Genomic DNA, 22,384 nt, shown 5'->3' with positions numbered 1-22,384 from the left:
CAATGGGCCGCGGCCGGCTGGTCAGCCGGTGCTAATACGGCCGCGACCTTAGGGGCCCCGGCCGCTGCGGAGCTCACCTGGGTCTCCCTCCAGGGGCGCGTCCTGTCGCAAGGGGAACAGCCGGCCGGGGCCGCAGGTTGCTGGTGCCTCCACGGTCCATCCTTTAAGCCAAGGGCATGCTCTTCCCGGGCGGCCCTGGCCAGTGACCGGCACCTGATGGAAGACGTCGGTGGTGGGCGACCACATGGAGCACGCGGGACGACAGGCTCGCTGTCAGACGGGGGGGCCGGGCAGGGACGGCCGCAGCCGAGCGGCTGGCCCAGGCCTCCCATCCCGCAGGCTCTCCCAGTGACCCGCGGCCTCGCCCGGGCCCAGGCGGCCGGCTGGGTCAGCTCACAGGGACCTGGGCCTTCCCCAGAGGGGTCTAAAGGAATCGCTTGCTCAGCGAGAGCCTCTTATCGCACTGGGCGCCCTCCTTCCCTCGTCTGCCTGCGCCTGTCCGTCTCCCAGGCGCCCCGGTCCCAGGGGGAGACAGCCCCTCGAGCGCACGCAGGGCGGGCGAGACGCGGCGCCCCCAGCGGGCTACACACAGACATTCTGTGAACATCTGTAGGTCATGCGCTTGTTAGAGAAGGCGAACAGCTTATTTCCTAATAATAAATATACTGGCTCATAAAATGACAGGCCGCCATGTTTACCCTTAGAATAAGGGGTTCCTGGAGCTTCGGGGCCTAGCAGCACCCTCCTCGCCCCTGACCTGTAACCGATGAAGGGCAGTGCTTGCGAATGTCCACTTGAGGGCACTGTGACCCCAGCGTTGTTCTCCTGTCCCTTTCAGTGGGACTCCTCCCGCCCCCCAGGGCAAGTGCCCCGCTGGTCAGCTGGTCGCTCTCCACGTGCTGCTTGAGGGGCAAGAGACCTTTCCGTGCTCGTCAGGGATGGAGGCCGGGAGCCCCGTGACTGGCCCGTCGTCACTGCTCTGCGCAGAGGGCACTGGATGACCTTGGCCACTAGTGAGAAGCGTTGGTGCCGATCCCTGCAGGTGTGGTCAGCTCTCCAGGGCCGCCCACGAGGGTGCTGAGCCCCAGCTTGGTCAGTGATGACCAGTTACTGGTGGGAGAGAGGCCGGGTCCCCCGTCCTCGCAGGGCCCAGGGTCTGGGGTGGGGTGCCCCTGGGCTCCGGCCTGTGGACAGCCCAGCCCGCAGCAAGCTCACCGCCCGGCCTCGGAGGCCAGGCCCACAGGCGGCGGCAGAGATCCTGTGCGGCCTGTGGTCATCTTAGCATTAGCTCACCTCTGAAATGCTAGGAGGCAGGAAAGCCAAAGGCAGCTCAGCGCAGGCTGGGCGTTCGGAGGGTGGCGCAGGCCAGTCTCTGCAGGTGCACAGGGGGCCCTGGCAGTCCCGAGGGTCAGTTTTCCCCCCAGTGGACGAGGCCCCGCCGGGCTCCAGGGACGCACACGAAACCCCAGCCTCTCCGTGTTCCGTGGGCTCATTACCGAGCGCATCGTTCCATCCCGGGGCGCGATAATCCGTCCCCGTGCGTGCGAGTGCGCATTATGCAAGATTCAAAGTCCCCAGACGCCGTGAGGAATAAAGAAGTTCTCTGCATAGGGCAGAAATAATTTGCAAGACCGACTTGGGGTAGAGTGCTCTCGAATGGACTGCAGCTGTCCCGCGGCTTCCAAGGCCGGGCGCGCGCCCCTTTGAAGGGCCAGGGAACAAAGGGGCCTGGCGGGTGCATTGTAATTTGCTCCAACCAGTCGCGAAGTGCTCGTGTGCCCGGCGACGTGGCGTGAGGAGAAATACTGCCATGGGGCGTGGGCACTGTGCTCCGTCCACACGCGCGGAGCTGGGCGGGCGTTGGGGGTCTCGCTGGGGAGCCCGGGACTGGATCCCCCCCGCGAAGCCTCTGAAGTCCGCGGCTGGCTGTCGGGCGGAGAGGCCGCGCGGCCCGTCAGCGGGGCTGTCAGCGGAGGAATTCTCGCAAATTGGGAAAGTTGCTGAGGCAGAATCAATTAATTTCCACTTGGAGTGAAGTCCGACGTGCAGGAGGCGGCTGTGGAGTCAGGCGCCCGGCTCTCTCGGGGATGCCGTACGTGCCGGGGGAGCAGGGAGCCCTGGGCCCCCGAGATCAAGGCCGCTGAGCACGGCCCTGCTGCTGAGCACCGTCCACTGTGAGCGGGGAGCCCCAGGCCCTTGAGGTCAGGGCCTCTGAGCACCGTCCACTGTGAGCGGGGAGCCCCAGGCCCTTGAGGTAAGGGCCTCTGAGCACCGTCCACTGTGAGCGGGGAGCCCCAGGCCCTTGAGGTCAGGGCCGCTGAGCACCGTCCACTGTGAGCGGGGAGCCCCAGGCCCCTGAGGTCAGGGCTGCTGAGTACCATCCACTGTGAGCGGGGAGCCCCAGACCCCTTGAGGTCAGGGCCGCTGAGCACAGCCCCGCTGTGAGCCAGGGGAGCCCCAGGCCCTTGAGGTCAGGGCCTCTGAGTACCGTTCACTGTGAGCGGGGAGCCCCAGGCCCTTGAGGTCAGGGCCTCTGAGTACCGTCCACTGTGAGCGGGGAGCCCCAGACCCCTTGAGGTCAGGGCCGCTGAGCACCGTCCACTGTGAGCCAGGGGAGCCCCAGGCCCCTGAGGTCAGAGCCCCGCTGTGAGCAGGGAGCCCGAGGTTCCTGGTTGGTGTCAGTTTCTGTTCCAGTCAGTCCTGCCAGAGCGCCCGCCACACAGTGACCTGTCCCCACCTCTAAGCCCCGTAAACATGGGCAAAGAGCCACGTGTCCCTGGCGGAGGCTTTGGAGGTGGCTGTGCTTTGCCACACCTGGGGACAGGTGTTTCGGGGGCACCTCTGCAAGGCCACTGTGGGTTCGGGGACTGCCTGGAGCCTGGGTCCACCGCTTGGTCCCTCTCCTTAGAGTGGGGGGGCCCTGCCTGGTGTCCCCCACCTCCCGGCTGGCCCTCCATCATCCTATCCTTCTGGTCACATGTCTCCGAGTGGCCCTGCTCTGTACCCAGCCTCCTGGTGTCCTGGAGGCGCGAGGGCTGCAGTGGTGGAGAAGATGGTCACGGTGAAGCAGATGCTAAGGTCCTGGGCTCAGAGTCGGGACAGCACGGAGGCCGGGAAGGCGGGGCCAGCGGGCCGGGGGGTTGGCAGCTGGGTAGGACTGTGAGGGGGCTCCTGGGGATCCCCTCTGGCTCACCGGGTCTCTTCTGTGGAATAAGCCCATTTGTGGACACCCGATCGTGGGCCCTGGAGTGTGACACGGCGCTCAGCCAGGCCCGGGGGGACAGTGGCTGCTGACAGGGCTGAGGTGGGGTTTCCCGCGATCCGACAGGAGGCCCCTTGCCCCGCTTCTCCCCTCGGCGGCTGGTCTGCAGATACTTGAAGGCGATCCCGTGCTCTTCCCGGCCTCTGCTGAGCTGGGCGAGGCGCGCCTGTTCCCTGCGACACTGCATTCCCACTCGGCTCCTCCAAAGCCACGTTTCTCCGTTGTCTAGCGCGTTGTCCGCCTCTTACAAACTCACCCTGGGATTCCAGATGAGCCCTCTGAGGACGTGCGGAGACGAAGGTTTAGCACGAAAATTAAAGCTGAAATTGGCAGCAGGACAGAGATGCCCTGGCGTCTGCTCGGCGACATCTTTTAAGTCCCAGGAGCGCCTGAAGCCGTTTTCTCGCCAACACCCTTCCACATGTGGCGTTATCGTGGCCAGAGCCTCCCTCTGTAAACGGCGATTTCCTTTCTTTCAGTTTGCACTTGCTGGTCATAGTTTTTTAAAAAAATGCTCTATTCTAAGTGTAGAAATGGTGCCAGCAAGAGGCGAGGCTGGTGCGCAGAGCCCGGGCCCCCCGGGGGATGGAGGCAGCTGCTCCCCAGGGCCCCCCGGGGCTCTGACCGGCCAGTGTGTCTTAGACGCAGGCGGCCCGTCCTCCGAGAGAGGCCACCTCTGACCAGGCGCGGCTGCAGGGGGCTGGGACTCGGGGACGTGAAATGAGGAGCGCACCCGGCTCCGAGCGTCTGCTGCGTACCTCTCCCGGGAGCCGGGGGTCTCGTGTCTCAGGAGCAGACTCCCGCCTCCCCGGCTCCATTCGCTGGGAGTGGGCGGAACATCAGGCGGCGTGGGGGGGCTTCACCCTGTGGTCCCGGAGCCTCCTCCAGGCTGTACGGAGCCCAGCTGTTTGGGAGACATGCGTGGCCCTGGTTGTGGTCACGGTTGGGGGTGAGGGTTTTCAGATCCCTGGTCTCTGGAAAGTTCCTGTCTGGGGGCCATGGGAACTGGGAGCCCGGAGGATCTTTATGGAGTTCACCCTGGTCTTTTAAGGCTGAGGAGACACACGCACGGCTCCCTGGGGACATCACCCCGGACCACCAGGTGCTCAGACCCCTAGCTCCCTCCTCCAGATCCCGTGGGTGGTCTGTGGAGTGGGAGCAGCTCTGTGACTTGGGGAAGACAGACCGCTGGCCTCTCTGGGCCCTGCATGTGAGTGGGGACAGTGGTGCCGGTGTCTGGTGTCCGGTGAGAGGCACTTTGGCCTGGTGACCGGCACGGTGCTCTCTGGGCAGCGGCCTTCCTGCCCACCCCACACGTGCAGCTGGGGCCTTGGGGTCTGCGTCAGCCTTTCCTGCTGCAGCTGGGCGCCCCCCCCCAACTCCCCGGGGAGCAGGAAGCGGATGTTTTCAGGGCACACTCACTCCGTGTGGACAGTAAACACCACCCCCAGTCCTTGGGGCCCAGAAGCACCTGCCGGGCATCGTCCCTGTTTGCTGCTCTGGTCCCACGGCCCCAGGTGGAGCCTGGTGCTACGGGTTGCAGGGTCCACGGGCGTGTGCGGTCAGGTCTACTGAAGAAATGGGGCTGTAGGAGGGTTGTGTGTGTGTGTATGTGAATATGTGTACATTTATTACGTGTGTGTTTGTGTGTGCAGGGTGTGTTCATGAGTGAATGTGTGCATACCTGTATTTGTGTGTGTGTTCACATTGTGTGTGTTGTGTGCATGTGTTGTGCATGCATGCGTGTGCATGCACACATATGCACACCCATGTATACATGTGAACATGTATGCATGGGTGTGCATGTGTATGCGCGCGTGTGTGTGTGGCTGCACTGGCCCAAGGTCATGACCCTCTTCCCAGCTCGCTGGCTGGTCTCCCTTCCCAGACGGGCTGGGGTGCAGCCTGAGGACACCCACCTCACTGCCTGCCTTTCCTGTAACGTGGATGCCTGTTTGGGGGAGTCTCACGAGCGAATTCCTAGCTCCGGGTGCTCTGACTGGGCCAGTTCTGGAAGGAAGTGGTCAAGCCCCAGGGTCCCGGGAAGGTCTCTTCAGGAGCAGCATGTTCCTGCAAAGGTTCTGGACCTGGAGCCTGCTGGTCCCCGGGGGGGCCGAGTGCAGACCCCGCTCCCAGCTCTGATCCCACCCTCATCAGGCTTCATTCCACCGAAGCTCCGTGGCTGAGGGTTAATGACATTAATCACTGTCCTCTCCAGGTAAGAACGGGCTCTAGAGGAGCTAATTGTCACACAAGGGCTCAAGGAAAGCTCAGGCCTGGGCAGAACTCGGGCAAGAGGGTGGCTCCCCTTCTCTGTGCCGCTCCCCACTCTCTCCTCCCACATCAGAGCTGCCACTTCTCCTGTGTCCGTATCAGCGACAAAGGGGAGCTGTGGCCCATTGTTGCATCACCCCTCCAGGACCCTGCCCCATGGGTGATGCCGTGAGGGGCACCCATCCTCCTGCACGAGACTGTGATGAGCACCTCTCTGGAGGGCAATCTGGCCAGAGCTGCCCAAATTAAAAACCCACAGGTATTTGACCTAGTAATTTCTCTTCTGGGAATTTATCCAATGGATTCCCCACCCCTGTGCCTGCCCACAAAAAGCTCTGAGCGAAAAGAGCAACGGGGGGGGGGGGGGCACTATATATATGTTACCATTTATGTAGAGAAAGTGGAACGTACGTCCCTGTGGCTGTGTGTCCACATATCTACATGTCCCTGCCACACACGCAGTGAGGGCGGTCAGGGTGTACGTGCCACAGGTGCTGGGCTACGGCCTGTCGGGATCTCGTGGAGTCTGTACTGACCTACAAGGGGGTCTGCTCAGCATCTGTGAACGGGGTGTGGGTGGGGACAAAGCCTGCTGGGGAGGGAGACAACATCGTGGCTCTTGGAAGCCAGAGGGGGTGCTGGCTGAGGCACACCCTGTGGACCTGGAGAGAAAACCTGGCAATAGGAAGGCACGAGGTCACAGCTGGGAGCAAACAGAGGGACGAGCGGGGACCACATCTCAGTGTGAGTGTGCACGGGGGGGCAAGCAGGCTGGGTTGGTACCCCCTTACTCACCTCTGCCAGGTTTAACACTCGAGTTACTCTAACGTTGCACTGTTCAATGCGCCGGTCACACCAGCCACGTGTGGCTATTTAAATGTAAATTAACTTTAAATAAATAAAAATATCATCCTGCCCGGCCGGGTGTAGCTCAGCGGTTGAGCGTAGACCTAGGATCCAGGTGATTGGGGTTCGATTCCCGGTCAGGGCACATGCCCGGGTTGTGGGCTTGATCAATGACTCTCTCATCATTGATGTTTCTATCTCTCTCTCTCTCTCCTTTCCTCTCTCTGAAATCAATAAAGATATATTTAAAAAAAAAAAATCATCCAGTGGCAGTGGCCACAGTTCAAGTCCTGAATGGCCCTGTGATTACTGGCCACCCCCAGGGACAGCAGGGATCCGGACCACTCCCATCACTGCAGGAATTCCATCAGATGCGGCTGCTCTAAAGCCCCTTCATTGGTTAAATTTCCATCACTGATGATTATTTATTAAGCTCGACCAACACAGCTTTGTATGAGTCCTGATAAAGTACGCTTGTGGTTAAATGGAGACCAAGTCCAATGGTGGTGTCTACTTTTCACATTTTCATAATGTCCATTTCATTATCATAACATTCATTTTTTTTTTTTTTACTCTCCAGATCCTATTGTTCTGCATCGACCATCAAATCCTAGAGTCTTGAGGTTCTCTGCTAGAGTCGTAACCCAAGGCCTGTCTCCCAGGATATATGTTAGGAAGGATCTTGGTGCAAGTGTCTGGGAGAAACGACACTGCTCTCTGAGGTGAGGGAGGGCAGTCTGTCCATCTCTTGGGTCACTCTGGGCCTTGGTCACAGTGTGAAGTGGGCAAGGGGAGACCAGGCCCCCTCGTCTTGAATCAGGGGTCCTTTGGTGTGAGAAGACAGGTCTCTGGCAGGGCACTTGGAAAGCAGAGTTTGTTCCAGGGGATGGACTCAGGATGGCTTCCCTGTGTGCTGAGATTGTGTCCAGAGCATGTGGGCCCACAGCTGTCTCTCTCCATCCTAATGCGCTGGCCTCCCGCATAGACACAGGCTGAGGGTGAGTGCCGGTGTCTAGGAGATACTGGGAACTATCGGTGGATCTGGGCACTGAAGGTCGAGCCTCCTGGGAATCCGGGAAAACGGTGACATCTACTGCAGTCTGCAGAGTAGGGGACTGTGCCACATTCTGTGGCAGAACTAGAAACTGTCAGTTAGGGTATTCATAAATCTCAGGTTAAACTCATCCCATCTGTAAGTCTCCTTCCTCTGTGTTCTGGCCACAGTTGAGAAATGGGTGGCTCACAATCTTCCAGTCTTTTCATGTCACAGGAAATTCAAGTCTCTCTTTGAATCCCTGTTTTGCTATTATTTATTCCATTTCTTATTCAGCATTTTTTTTTAACGTCTTCATTTAGGCTTTATCTTCTCCACATTTACCCCATTTCTATGTTGTCATTTTCATCCAGCCATTGGCCTGCCAATGTTCCCATGCTTCCAAGAGCAGGGGACTGGGAGTTAAGGGGCAGTTACTTCACCCACAATGTTCCAAAAGTCTGAGAACTCATGCCTTTAATTCAGGAAACTTCTCAGCAAGTATTTCTTCAGATTATTGGTCCTTTGGTATTTCTTTTTTTCTTCTAGGGCTTCTGTTAGTGAGGTGTCAGTGTCTTTAAAGGTTCTTAATTGCATTTTATAGATTTTATCTTTTTATTTTTCTGTGCTGCCTTCTGGGGTAATTTCCCCAGGACCATCCTCCAGTTCACTAATTTTCTCTTTGACCATGTCTAGTCTGGAGTTCAGACTTCTTTTTATTTTTTCCCATTTTATATAAATTACTATATTTTTAATTTCTAAGCTTTCTTTTTGTGATCCCCCCCCCCCCCAATTACCTCTTCTTATTCTATTTCTCTATGATCCTGGGCCTTAGTTTCCCTATATTCAAAGTCAGAAGATGGACATAGCTAATTTTAAAGGTTTTGTTTTTGTTTTTTTTTTTAGCTCAAGCAACCAAATTACTGAGTCAGTTCAAAGACAACAGAATTTTATTCCATTATATAAAGTCTATTAATAGTGGAAAGATTAATTTATTAAAACATGTGCAAGAGAATATATAGAATATATGGGTTAATAAAAAGCTAGTCATTTGGTAATAGACTCCAGCTACTTACTAGTTGTCAAATTAGAGTATTTCCTAACTACCAACTTTTAAATTTGGCGACTAGTACTGATGAGATGAGGAAGTATCCAAAGGGAAAAGGTTGTGGAGTGCGAAGAGTGGATTTTGGTTATGTACAAACTTTACACGGGCGAAGGAACAGTGGCCACCTCTGGAAACGGTGCTGTGGAGAGCTAGCCTGGTGCGGCACCCAGCAGAGGTCTAGCCGAGCACATCAGACGCCGAGGAGCTGCGGCACCCGCTTGGGTTCTGCGGACTGGAGAGCCGGCCTCCGCCATCCCCGAGACGGACTCAAGGCCGGCTCCTCAGAGAGGCATCACTTTTTCTTTCGCTTCTTCTCTGTCTTTTCCTTCTTTTTCCCTCTGTCTTTTGCCATTCCCACGTTCCCTCCCATGGACGCCAGGGCGCGCCTCTTACCCAAGGGGGTTTTGGCGTACCAGTTCTGAAACGAAACAGATGTTTGGGGGGAAAAAATAAAAATGATGTGAATTTGCTGGAACACTCTTACAAAGAAAGGAGATCTTGCCCTGGCCGGGGTGGCTCAGTGGTTAGAGCGAAGGGCGGCAGGTTCTATTCCCGGTCAAGGGCACGTGCCTGGGTTGCAGGTTCAATCCCCCACCCTGGTCAGGGTGAGTGTGGGAGGCAGCCCACCCATGAGTCCCTCTCACATCAGTGTTTCTCTCTCTCTCTCTCTCCCTTCCATGCTCTCTAAAAGCAATGGAAACGTCCTCGGGTAAAGATGAAAAACGAAAGACCTGGCTAAGATGGAAGGGGCACGCTGTCCTTAAGCTTTGGGCATTTAATGTACGTTTAATACAAATTCTCTCTCACCTGTATTTCTACACAATGTGGAACTTCTCGAGGGGTTAATGGTTTCAGAGAACCACAGGCCAGTCTAACCAACAAGCTTCCCGATGAATCACCCGCCTCCCGGGGGTCTGACTCTGTCCCGGGGTGGGGGCTTTCTTGGTGACGTGAGTGGTCCCCCCGGTGCACAGAGGCCCTGGGAAGTTCACCTTGAAGCTGTCCTCCTCCTCCTGGTACACGGGGTCCGCGCGGCCGAGAGCCGTGATGAACTCCAGGGCGGTGAGCGGCTTCTGCGGCTGCTGCCGGAGCCTGCGGTCGGTGAGCACGCCCTTGACCACCCGGACGATGTGGCCCTGGGTGAAGCCGTCAGTGACCTTGGCCAGGCAGCTCACGTTCAAGGCACCCGTAATGACCCCTCCGTGGCGCTGGATGATCTGCTTCCACAAAACTGTGTGTCCGAGATGGAGGGAAAGACAGAGACAACCGGGGTCACCCCCGAGAAGGCGGATTAATCCAGTTCTCCACACACAGCCGCATCCTGGCGAGGAAGGAGCGCCCAGTGGGTCCACTCCCCGATCCCCATGAGCAGAGGGCACACTTGCCTCCGGCTGCCTCCCCACCACAGGACGCACACAGCGAGGTCTACAGATCCACGAGGCCCTTGCGAGTGGACAAGGGAAAGTTAAACCACGGGCACACCGCTTCGGGGTGGTGCCTTGAAAGATTCAAACGCTTTCAAAATCGGAGACCCCCGTAGGCGCAGACGGGGTCTCTGCTCATCGGAATATTATGTTTTCTGCAGTTTGGATAAGCAGGAGGGTGACTTTTTAAAAACTTCATTTCTTACTAATTTTTTAAATATATTTTTAAGATACGTTTTTATTGATTTTAGAGAGAGAGGAAAGGAGAGGGAGAGAGAGAAACATTAATGATGAAAGAATCATTGATGGGCTGCCTCCTGCATGCCCCCCCCCCGGGGATCGAGCCCGCGCCCAGGGCATGTGCCCTGACTGGGAGCTGAACCCGGGGCCTCCTGGTTCATGGGTGGGTGCTCAGCCGCTGAGCCACGCCAGCCGGGCAGGTTCTGATTCCCACGAGGCGCCACGGGGCTCGTGCCCCTTCGGCTGTGAGACGCGGTGCTGCGCCTCGTGTTAAATAGAGCCACTTGCCCTTATTTCCTCCCCTGAGGACCGAGGACATGGGCAGCTTGACTGGTCCACCGGGTGGGTGCCCGGCTGTTCTCTGGGTGAGTGGGACCTGGGGAACCCAGAGGTCTCAGGACACGGGGCTGCTGTGAACGTGAATTATGAAGCGGTTCTTGAGGTTTACTTAACGCGAGAGACCGAGGGGACACCCACGCGCCACTGGAGGTAACACTGCGCTCAGAGCCACGCCCGTCCGTGGAGAGCGGGGCACCAAGGAGCCACCGGAATCGGTGTGGTCGGGCGAGACGGGAGGCCGTCGGCAGGGCCCGTCTCAGAGCCTGGGAGACCCGGCCGAGCGGCGCTAAAGCCTTCGGACTTGCTTTGAGGAATACTTAAAATGTGTGTGTGTTTTTTGTTAATCTTCACCTGAGGATATTTTTTTCCACTGATTTCTAGAGAGAGTGGAAGGGAGTGGGGGGGGAGAGAGAGAGACATTGATGTGACAGAGACACGTGGATGGGTTGCCTCCTGCACGCACCCCAACCAGGGCCGGGGATGGAACCTGCAGCCCAGGTACCTGCCCTCGACTGGGAACTGAACCCGGGACCCTTCAGTCCCCTGGCCGATGCTCCAACCACTGAGCCACACGGCCAGGGCCTAACATCACCGCCTGATCTGCGCACTGCCGGGTCTGTGAAGCGACCGTGCCACCCAAACTCATCGACTGGGAAAAGCTCAGTGAAATAAATGCGCACGTCTGCCTGCCGCCCAGGAATGAATGACTCGCAAGGTAACCGACCACATCAGGGCCTGGCTTTGGGTTACTCCGCGAGTCACTCCAGCCGCTCACCTCCACTGTCCTCGGTGGAGGGTCCTTGGCCCTGCGGCGAGCTGAGGTGCTAGGAAGGGACACTTTCCCCTCCTTGGGCCGGAAGGGACCAGGGATGGGGGCTTCGGCCTCCTCTGTGCTTTCACTGCAGACTCCTCCCACCCTGACCGGCGCGGGAAGACACAGTATCTTAAAGTTTTGTTTTTTTTTAGGATTTTGCAAAAGCACAAGGGGTGAATAATGGGATATGGGCGAGCCCCTGGCCTCTGAGGCCGACAGTCCCAGAGCCAAGAGAAGTCGTGGGTGTGACTCCTCCGTGCGCACAGCCAGCCAGGCGTCCAGCGCGGGCGTGATGAGCCGGGTTATTAGCGAGACTGACCCCCGGGGGGAGAGGCAAGAGGAGGGGTCCCCAGGACGGCGGGGGAAGTAGGCCCCAAGGCAGCTGTGGGGACTGGGAGGGCATCAATCAACGGGGGCGGGTTTTCTTCGCAGGGACATGTTGAAGGACAGCCTGACCTGGGGCGAGAAGGTAGATCCTGAATCATATCCGGTGAACCGTAAGGTCTGCGTTTCCTCGGCTGGCCCTCCCCTCTGCCCTCAGCCCGTCACTCCCGATGCCGCCGGGGGGATGTGACGGTGGGACCCGACCGCGACTGCTCCCTGCCCCTTCGGCGCTGCGGCCGGGAGACGGGTGGCCGAGCGGGGCCCGTTAGGGATTCGCAGCCCCGGCTTCGTGCGCTGGGCGCGGCCGTGTTTGATCGCTGCGGACGGCACCGGTCTTTCTGCACAGTGGGCGGCCCGCCACGGCGGCTGCGAGAACTCCGAGGGCACCGGGGAAACGCCGGCGGCATTTACGATGTCGACCGCCGCGGCCCACGCTCTCCTGGGGCTGCTACGGTGCCAGGCCTCTGCCGACCTCCTCCGGCAAGGGTCACACAGCCCCGCGACCTAACCTCTCTGAGCTGTGAGGCCACCCAGCTGCTCCCTGGCCGAGCGGGACCCAGACCAGCCCTGGCAGAGCCCGAGTCCTGGCTCTTTCCAGTCTCACTGCCACCCTCAGGGTCTCTTCTTTGTATTGTTTCCATTTAAAGACAATTTCAAAAGAAGTAGAGCTCGAATCTTTCTATTCAAGAGTAAAGCAGTTGAAAAATGCCCTGGCTGGTTAGGCTCAGTGGTTAGAGCATCGGCCAGTGGACTGAAGGGTCCCGGGTTCGACTCTGGCCAAGGGCAGGTACCCCGGTTGCAGGCCGGATCCCCGGATCCCCGGCCCTGGTAGGCGCGCTTGTGGGAGGCAACCCATCGACGTGTCCCTCTCACATCAATGTTTCTCTCCTACTCTCTCTGAAAAGCAATGGAAAAAAAATATCCTCAGGCAAGGATTAAAAAAATAAATTTGAAAAAGGAAGCTTCTGTTATATTTTATGTTTATTTTTAAAAAGTCCACATGTTCCTGGACTCACACTTCGAGACTGAAAAAATAAAAAAATCAACCCGGCGAAAAGCAATGGTTGTGTCCGAGACAGACACCACCACCCCGGGTACCAGACGAGCGACCCCACGCCACGCTCGAGGGAAGGTGCCCACCCACGAGGCTGCGTCACCTTCAGGGCCCAAACGTTAACCGTCTCGCTTCCTTTGCTCGGGGGTAGAAGCGTGTTAACCGTGGAACAGAGACGGAGCTCTGCCCTGTGACCCCGCAGTTTCGTGGCCCCGAGCTCGCTGACGTCGGGTGACGTCACCTGGTGGTGATGGGTGACGAGGCCACCCTCCCAGCCCGACAGCCCAGCCTCGCCGCGGCTCAGGGCAGGGCCGGGGTACTTGCCGTATCGGGACGCGTAGTCCGGCCTGGGAACCAGGATGATCTTTTGGTAAACTCTGCAGAACGACCGGAGATCGGCGTCGAAAGGGCGGCGTGTGGTCCCCACGATCAGGACCCTGTCGCTGGGTTTCAGGAGCTTCAGGATTTTGGGGAGCTGCTTTCTCAGGCGTTTGGGCTCGTTCTGGGGGAAGGGAGGGGAGAGCATGGGGTGTCGTGGGGGGACAGCCCGTCTCTCCAGGCTGGTCCCGGGCGGTGGGGCTGCTCCCTGGCCTGGGTGACCGGAGGGCAGGCTTCCTGTCCTCACGTGGCCTCTGGAATTCGGATCTGGGAGGGGAGGAAGGAAGCACCTGGGGGACAGTCTAACACCTGGGCCCTCGCCCAGGACGGAAGCAGGGTGGGTTTCCACGCGCGGGGGGGCTGCTGGGACGGAGGGTTAGCCTGCGGGGCTCCGCGCTCCCCTGAGCTGCTCTGACGGGGAACCTGAGGCCTCCTCTGCTGGCCGCAGGGCCAGGGACAGACCCAGGTCCAGGACCTCGTGTCTGAGAAATGCTGGTGACACGGTGGTGCCGCTTGTGCCCCGGAGGCAGCTTGGAAATAGCGTGAACCTGCGGTGTCAGCGTCACCTCAGCACTAACGGGGAGAGAGAAGGGAGGTGGGCCCAGGGAGGAAGAGTCCACGTGGGGTCAGATTTGGCCCCGTCGCCATGGAAACAGACTGTCCATGAACCTGGCCTGGCACAGGGAGCCCAGAGGAAGCCCGGGGAGGTGGGGGACGCCGGGTGAGGAGCCGGCACGGGGACACCCAGGCTCCGTCCTGGCCAGTTTTGCTCTCAGGTTAGTTCAGGGGCATTTGAGCTCATGAGTTACAGTGGGAATGTTGAGCCAAGACCCCACCTCTCGCCTTCCCTGGAGCGGCCTGCAGACCCCCTGCATCGACTGCACCTGGTGTCCGGCCCTGTGTGTCCCCCACACCAGGTGGGGAGACAGAATAAATGCCCGATGGGGCTGCAACCGCTGACAGCGAGAGGGGCTCGTGGGAGAGAATGTGAGGGGAGCTTCATGGACCTGGGGCTGTTCTCTCTGAAACTCTTTAGTGAAAAAATGAAGGAAGTGGAGGCTCAGAGAGGTTAAGCTACTTGCTTAAGGACACACAGCCAGCTAAGGTGAACGGCAGAGCAGGCCAGGAACCCCTTTCCGAGTCCCCACCGTCCACAGCCTTCCTGGTCCCGGGGCTGCCGTCCAGTGGGAACCGAGTGGCCCTTGCCCAGGAATGAGACGAAGCTTCCAATGCCATCGGGTGTGTGACTCGGACTGCACAGCGCCGGGCACTTCTCTTTAGGTTTACTCGCGGGGTTCCCGGGAACTCCCGCCCCCAGTTTGCCTCTCTGTGGACTTTCCCCCCCACGTAGCGACTTCGCCAGCAGAGGGCGCTCACCGCTGGGCTCGCAGGTGAAACCCGTGTGCTCTCAAGTTTCTAGAATGACAGGGCCAAGGGGGCTCCTGGGGGGAAGGGGAAGGAGCCATGGAGCCTCCGGCCTTCCTCCAAATCGCCTCCACCTGCTCCCAGGGACGCGCAAGGCACCAGGGCCCAGGGCGGCTAAAACCCTTACGGGGCGTTTCATCGGGCATTCGCCGGTGACCACGATTTGCTTTGGTGCAAACTGACGTGGAACAACAATCACAGGGGTCTGCAATTTTTTTTCAACCGGTGGGAACTTTGCTGGTGATTTGTGGGGGGAAGTGTGGGGGTGGGGCTGCTGACGGGAGAGAAAAGCTGGAAGGAAGCAATTGAAAGGGGGCTCCCGGGCCCAGGCTCGCTCCCAGTTCCACCGAGGGCCTTTGTTCATACACGTCGGGGCTCTGCTATTTACGATGACTCAATAGGAAGTCCCGATAATAACTCCTGTGTGTGCCATTCGCCCCGACGGCGGAGCAGAGCCCTCTAAACCGAGTCAGGTGTTGGGGCTTCGGCTCCCCCCCCCACACACAGCCCTTCATTTTCTTCTAAATGACGCCCCGTAAAGTCAGCCCACGGGACCCTCTCAGACACCCCGGGAGAGGGCTGCCCCTCGCTTCCTGCCTCCCCTGAAAAGGCAAGACCTTCTCGGAAAGGGGGGACAGCGCTGCTCGGGGGCCCCCTCGGAGGAAAGAAAAGCCCAGGCTGAGGAGCGACGGAGGAGCCCTCACCATCTTTTCTGTGTTGGGTACTTTTTTGTAGAAGGTTTTTTCCGTGTCTTCGATCCACACCACGGACGGCTGGAGCTGTCGGGCCACCTGCGAGGGGAAGGAAGAGCCTCGGTTGAAACGCTTTTCGGTCTTGGGGGCACGCTTGGTGCGCAGGGACGGCGGGACTCCAGGGCTCCCTGCGTGGGCTCTTGGGGGCGGCGGGGCCTGGGGGGGGCCACTGCCTGCGCACGATGGTCCCCTCCCTCCCTGGAGGATGGGGGCACCTCGAGGGTCCTGACCCACTTTACGGGCAGGGCACGCTCGACATCTGCGCCTTCTGTTCTAGAAACCCAGGCCTCCACTCCGGCTGGCTTGAAATGAGCCAACAAATAGCTTTCCGCTGCCAGTGACTGGGGAAGCCGAGCCTCGGGCTTGGGTTTTACTACAGCCTGCCCGGCGCCCAGGTTCCCCGGGTCTGCTCATGGGGAGAGAGCCCTTTCAGCCCAGGCCCTGCGAGGCCGTTCGCTCGGCTCATTTGGCTGTCCCCTTGAGGTCCTGCCTGGAAGGTGACTCCGAGCCCCTTCAGGGCCAGCGCGGGGACTTTTGGGGCCGGGGGATAATTGCCACACACCTAACAGTCTCTTCAAAGAGCCCCTGGGATAGCGAAATTCGGGCAGTTTTGCTAGTTTGTGCTCTGTGAGAACAGTGACGGGTAAAAGCCGTCCAGCCACAGCAGATGGTGCTGTGTGCTCCTATTTACGTTTCCTTAAGCATCACTGAGGAGGCAGCTGGTTTTAAACCAGGAGAGGCGGTGAATCAGCGATGGGAAAGCACCAGGAACACTGGCCGGTCCGTTTCCCAGCACCTGGAGGGAGCGGAGCAGACTGTGCACCACCAGGGACCAGCTGGGTGTCAGTGGGTCCCCGTGCCCGTCCGACACCCGGCGGGCCGCGTTCACAGCCCCCACGCAGGCGTTCAGAGAGGAAGCAGCACCAGCCACCCGCTGTTTGCTGGGCACTGTGTTTCAGAACCGGAGCCAGAGCGCTAAGGATTCAGAATTGCATGTTTTCCCCCAGGCCCGAGGGGGCGCACGCGCTATGCCAACGGCCGCAGCTACGGAGCCACAGGCGCCGGCCGGGCCGCAGGCCTCGCGCGTGGTCTCACGGCCACGCTCAGGGCAGCGCGGACCCCGCGCTTCCTCCTCTGCAAGTCCTCCACCCTCCCTGCTTCCCGACGGAACAGGTGCCATTACTACCAACCGTCTACGGACGGGGCAGCCGAGGCTCAGGCATCAAGCGGCCTGTCCACGGTGTGCCAGTGTGGAGAGCAGGCGTGGCTGCCCGACTCCGTCTCGGATCTGAGTTAGCGTGACGGGCTCCGCCGTCCACACAAGGCGCGCGGGATGGAGGCCGCCAGGTGAGCGTGCCGGGCGCAGGCCAAGAGGAGCCCTGAACGCCGGCCCCCAGGGGAAGCCCCGCCCTCCAGGGTGAGCTTGGAGGGAGGGGGCTCATTGTCCTCGCCCCAGGACGAACCCGGGCGGACAGAGGGCTGCTGACTCAGGCGAGGGACAGGGGCCGTCTGCGGAAGCACCAGGCGGCAGGCTGAGCTGGGAAACGCGTCTGCCAGGAACTCGGTCCTCTCCCTGTGACTGCAAAGCTGTGCTCATCAGTAAAACCCTGAGTCCACATCAGACCGTCCCAGAGCCTTCACCCCTGCACGGGGCTGCCTGCCCGGCGTCTCCCGTCCTTACAGACCGACCGACGCGGACGGCACGCCCGGGCGGTGCCTCCTGCCCTGCTCCGCGCCCGCTCGCCCGCTGTGAAATGTGTCCCCCAGCATCACCCCGCGTCTGTTGCTCCGGGCCTTGTGCCTGAGATTTGGGCGGCTCCCGCCTTCTCCTGAGATCAAGCGGCGCAGAGGGGGGAGGCCTGGGCTCGAGCGGTCTTTCCCTCAGAGCGACGGCGGACGCCACGCTGCTGGGTCCGAGGGCCCAGTGTCCTGACACGTGTCACCAACCTGCCGCCCGAGGTCCTGTTTCCGCTCCGGCCCTGAGAACTCGGGTCTGTTCTCCACTCTGCTCCTCGGTATTAACAACAAAAAACGCTGCCAATTTGTCAGTGAAAAATGGTATCCTTTGCTCTCTTAATTTTCATGCAGCAATGACAAGGCTTCATTGAAATTACCCACAGAGAGCTGAGGTCATGGACAATTGGGTGTAATTAATGCGTAATTAGACTTTTCAGGTCACGGGGGGTCGTTTCCTGGAGCTGCCACCAGGGGGCTCTTCAGTCCCATCAAATGTCACAACAGGCTCCCGGTCGGGTCCCTTCAGCAGCAAGCTCCAGCTTCCACCGACGTCGGCCTTTTCAGAACCTGGGAAGTTTTATGAAAGAATTAAAGACGCTTCACCCACGTCGGCTTCATGGGCTTGACCTTCTGTCTTCTCCAAAGCAACACTCCCAGGCGCTCAGCATCAGAGCGACGTTCCCGGGGGCTGGGATATGACAGCTCAGCAGTGAAAATCCGTTTGTATTTGCCCAGACGACCCTTGGAGGCTTCGGAAGTTCTTTCTGAAAGGGTCCTATTCTGTTTAGAAAAACCTAGAAAAAACCGGCTGCTTTTTTCAGGGGTTGTGTACCAGCTTCCCAAACTGGGAAGGACGGCCCACCCATCCATCCACCTTCCTCCCCGCGGAGCCCACCTGCTGCTGCTCAACTCTGCTGTGAACCTAAAACTGCTCTAAAATATAATGTCTGGGGGGAAAAAACCCCGAGGTCTGAATGCTCTGTGTGCTCCCTGCCTCCGCCTGAAACTGCACGACACCGCGCACGGTGACCAGGCTCCCTGACAGCCGAGTGGCTCAGGGCCTGCGCCACCAGCCCTCCCTCCCTTCATTCTACACCCGGCGCTGCCCCTCGGGGGCTAAGTCCCGCTCCTCTCCCCTCCCCCCACTGAGCAGCCCTGGGTTCTGGGTCAGGTGTAGGTCTTCGCTTCGTTTTCTTACTGAATTTCACCTTGTAAAGGTGGGGCTAACATGTTTATTACATTTATTATACATCTGCGTGTCTGTTTTAAAAAAATCACCCACGAATCACAACGCTGCTTTTGTTCAGGTTACTAGCCTGGAGTGGAGGTCTCCCAGCCCGGCTCCTGGCCCAGATGTTGAAATCAGCACATCTGGGTGGGAGCCCTGGGGGCGGCACCGAGGCGGGAGCAGCGTCACGGCCTCCCTGTGTCCAGACCAGCAGGCCACGGGGCCTGGATTGACACTGGCTGGGCGGCGTCCTTAGCCCGTTCTCCCAGGGAGGACGTCTCCAAGGTCCGAAACACAGGGTTAGATGTTCTGCTCTGGCCTCTTTCCCTGGGCTCCACGGGTCCACCCTGGCCTTCTCGGGATGGCCTGGAGGGTCAGGGAGAAGGGATGCTGGAGAGGGGAGCTCAGGAAGAAGTGGAGCCCTGCCCGAGTGCTCCAACAGGACGCAGTGGCTTCCAGTTCCCTCCCCTTCTCAGGCTAAAATGTCCCCAGCTGACACTTGGACCCAGACCCAGGAGTGTCACCATGAGAGGACAGCTCCCCAGGGCAGGGCTCAGGGAGCCTCCACTCCCCTAGAGGTCAGTTGGGGCCAGGTAATGGTGGTAGAGACAGACCTGGGCTTAAATCCAGATGCTAGGCCTTATGTTCCTTCGTATTTTCTTGTCAAGTTAAGCACTGTGAGCCTTGTTTTCTTGTTTATAAATGGGCACATTAATCCCTGCCTCGTCAGGGATTTGCTCCAAAGGAAAGGGAATGTGTGCGTACAACTCCTTGGTGTGTGCTGACTCCTGGCCAGGGGTCGAGGTCAGTCCTTCCTGCCCATCCAGCCCCTGATTTACTGTTGCACAAACCCGAGGAGGCCAAGGCCTGCTGAGCGGTGGCCTCGCCTTGGTAACTTCTTTAGTACATGAAATACGTATTAAACATCAATTTATCACAACCCTTAAAAGGTTAGATGGCTGTATTTCTAACATTTCTTCACTGAAGAGATGTATTTCTCTTCCAAACACAGCTTTAGCAGAAGAGAGAATTCTGACTAAGTTGTTCAGTAGAAGAGGGAATTCTAAATAACAGCAAACACATTTCTTAACAACCCAAGTTGTTAGTCCATTAAAGTTATTGTGTGTGAAGTGAAGGAACCCTCCAGAAACATTGAAAACAAAATGGATTTGAGTCTGTGGTTGTGAAACAAACCAGAGACTAGTCTTCCCAGTGTGTTTGCATGTGTGCGGGGTGCTGGGCGTGAGGCAAGGCCGCCAGTCAGAAGTGAACTTCTGAACAGTCTCCTAACTGTTGCCACCTCCACTCTCCAGACATTAATTCAGTCACAGGAAATCTTTACAAGAAGATAGAATGTCACCAGCCTTCAGCTATTCCTCCTTCTCCAGCAGATGTCACAGATCCACATGGGCTACCCTCAAGCCACGGCCCCCGTGCCACGGCTCACATGACACAGGAATGCACCCATGGCACCTCCTGCCAGGGATTTACCAGCTTTCTTTGAATTAATTAAAAGCAAATACCTCTCTGCAATGCGGATAGCTGGTCTGTCACTCATGCCAAGATGCTGCGTCCTCGCTGCACAAGGTTTTTAATTGAATGACTCCCACACCTGGGCCCCTGGGTCTTTCATTAATCAGTTATACACACAGTAGAGGTGAAGCTTAATGAGGTGTGTGTCAGGCATTCTGACATGGAGTGGCCTTGGTGGATAAGTGTGCCGTTTCACATTTTGAAAATTTGACATGTAGCATTTTGTGGTCTGCATAATGTCAGTTTGCAGCGATTGTAAAACATGCCAGCATAGCTTATCAGATATCCAGGGGAAAAAAAACAAATACCTCTCAGCAGCAGAAACAATTTCCTGAGCATGAGGACACCATGATCATGGCATGGGCTGTCCTAGAATCTCACCAGGAGCACTGAGGCATCTGGGGGGTGGCAGAGGACAGGCTTCATTCAGCCCGACTTCAGTGAGAGGCTGGATAACGCACTTAAGAAACCTGGAGGCTCTGGATGCAGGCTGAGGGCTCACGTGGCAACATTGTAACCAGGAATGCTCTGTGCCTCACGCAGTTACATCTCTAAAGGTCTGGAAGAAACATATGTCAGCCCAGAATTCTATATCCAGCAAAACTATCCTTTGAAAATGGAGGTGATATAAGGACATTTTATTTAATGAACACCAAGAAAATTTCTTGCCAGCAGACCTGCACTAAAATAAATATGGAAGGAAGTTCTGCGGCTGAAAGGGAAATTACACCCAGTGGGAAGCTGGAGCAACAGAAAGGAATAAAGAGTACTGAAAATGGGAAATAGGTGGCTAAGGGTAAAATACTAATTTTTCCCCCTTAAATTCTTTAAAGACAAATGACTAATACAAAGATAATAACGCTCTATTATGGTGTTTATAACATTTATAGATGTGAAACATATGATAAAAATACAAAGGATTATACTGTTGTAAGGTTTCATATTTTGTGTAAAATAGAACGTTATTCACCCTACGTAGACTGTGATAAATTAAAAAGGGCCATCGCACTAAAAAATAAGACAGAGGCATTGCTGACGTGTGTGACTGAACAACTGCTGTGCCGTACACCTGGCACTAATACAAAATAATGTTGAATGCAAACTATAAGTGAAAGCCAGAATTTTTTTAAAAAGAAAGTGGCATTACTAGAAAGACAATGGCGGAATTCAAATAAGATACTAAAAAGTACTGAGTTACTCAAAAGAAGGCAGGAAAAGAAGAAACAGAAGGAAAAAAATGGGAAATGGGATAAACGGAGAACAAACAGCAACGCGTCAGACCTAAGCCACCCGGGAGCATTAGACCTAAGCCACCCGGGAGCGGCTGCATCTCTGTACCAAGCAAACGCTCCGCGTCTCAGCCGGAGCAAGAGGCAAGACGCAACCGTCCGCGAGAAGTGCAGCCACTCTAACGACGCTGAGCACGAAGGAGGACCGAGGAAGCCAGGTGGCTCTGGTCAGATCAGACCAGGTATCCGTCCTTCAAGACAAGGAGTGTTGCCAGAGGCAAAGGGGACACCTCCTAATGACAAAACAACCCAGCAGGAAGACGCGACAGTCCCAAACGTGGTGCACCTCACCACAGGGCTTTGACATCCGCCGGGCAAAACCCGACAGCTACGGGGAGAAAGGGAGGGTTCTCCAACCCTAGCCGGAGCTTCGACACCCTCTCTCAGTGGTCGATGGGACAAGTGAACAACAACCAATGTGAGGAAATGGAAAAGCAAGTGACGGAGGGAACACCTGCAATACGTTATGTCCGACAAAGGACTTGGATCCACACCACAGACAACTCGGAGGAACCACGAGGCCAACGGTCCAGTGGACACTGGCCAATGACTTGGAAGACGTTTTGGGAAAGAAGTCATACGAGGGGCCCCAAAGCGCATGAAGACGGTGGTCACGCAGCTACGCACACTTTTCGAGGCTGGCACCTCAAACGTCCACGTGAGATCTGCGCGTTTTACTGCATGTAAATTTTACCTTGATAAAAACAGCGCGAGAGGGTGAAGACGAGAAGGGCCTCGGCTTGAATCCAGCTTGGCCACTGCCCTTGGTGGCCTTGGGCAAGCTGCGTCACCCCTCAGAGCCCCAGTTTCTCTCTCTGTAAAACGGGGGTGACGAATCCCTCACATAACAACACAGAGGTGGGAGCACCTCCCCCGCTCGAGGCGCTCTGTGCACAGCTCGGTGGTCTGTCTCGACTCCCACCCACCTTCCCCTTCCCCGCCTCCCGCCTCCCTCCAGTCCTCTCCTTGGATCCTTCTGGACCAGCAAGGGAAGGAAGGAGGCCGGGGAACGTCCTTCCTCGACGCCCTCACTTCCGCACTGTGGCCGTGGGGGTGATGGGGAAGGAACCGCTTCTGTGAGCCACTGTGTACGGTGACAATCGCCCGTGTCTTAGCGCCCCCCGAGCGCTGATGCGCGGCCAATGTCCAGCCCCAAGCCCAGGACGGCTCTTGCTGCGCGTAAGCCTTTCCATAGTAAAGCTGCCTTACGGGCCTGCCGGCCACTGAAAATAAACTGAACAGCATGAAGTCAACCTTGAGGTGC

The 22,384-nt window shown here is 57.6% G+C and overlaps 1 protein-coding gene across 1 annotated transcript in view; it reads right to left on the bottom strand.

Moving 5' to 3' along the window:
- Positions 1–8,319: 8,319 nt before the first annotated feature.
- The window catches only part of DRC11 (dynein regulatory complex subunit 11), a 71,356-nt gene continuing 57,291 nt past the window's right edge, over positions 8,320–22,384 (bottom strand). The window contains exons 16-19 of the mRNA XM_081141897.1: positions 15,286–15,372; positions 13,103–13,280; positions 9,516–9,754; positions 8,320–8,941 (exon numbers count right to left, since the gene is read on the bottom strand). Of these exons, the coding sequence (XP_080998023.1) occupies positions 8,816–8,941; positions 9,516–9,754; positions 13,103–13,280; positions 15,286–15,372 (630 nt within the window). The 3' untranslated portion in view covers positions 8,320–8,815. The remainder of the gene's footprint in view (positions 8,942–9,515; positions 9,755–13,102; positions 13,281–15,285; positions 15,373–22,384) is intronic.

Source organism: Miniopterus schreibersii (genome assembly GCF_964146895.1).
Source record: "Miniopterus schreibersii genome assembly, chromosome: 7".
NCBI lineage: Eukaryota > Metazoa > Chordata > Mammalia > Chiroptera > Miniopteridae > Miniopterus > Miniopterus schreibersii.
This window is presented reverse-complemented; position numbering and strand designations above follow the sequence as displayed.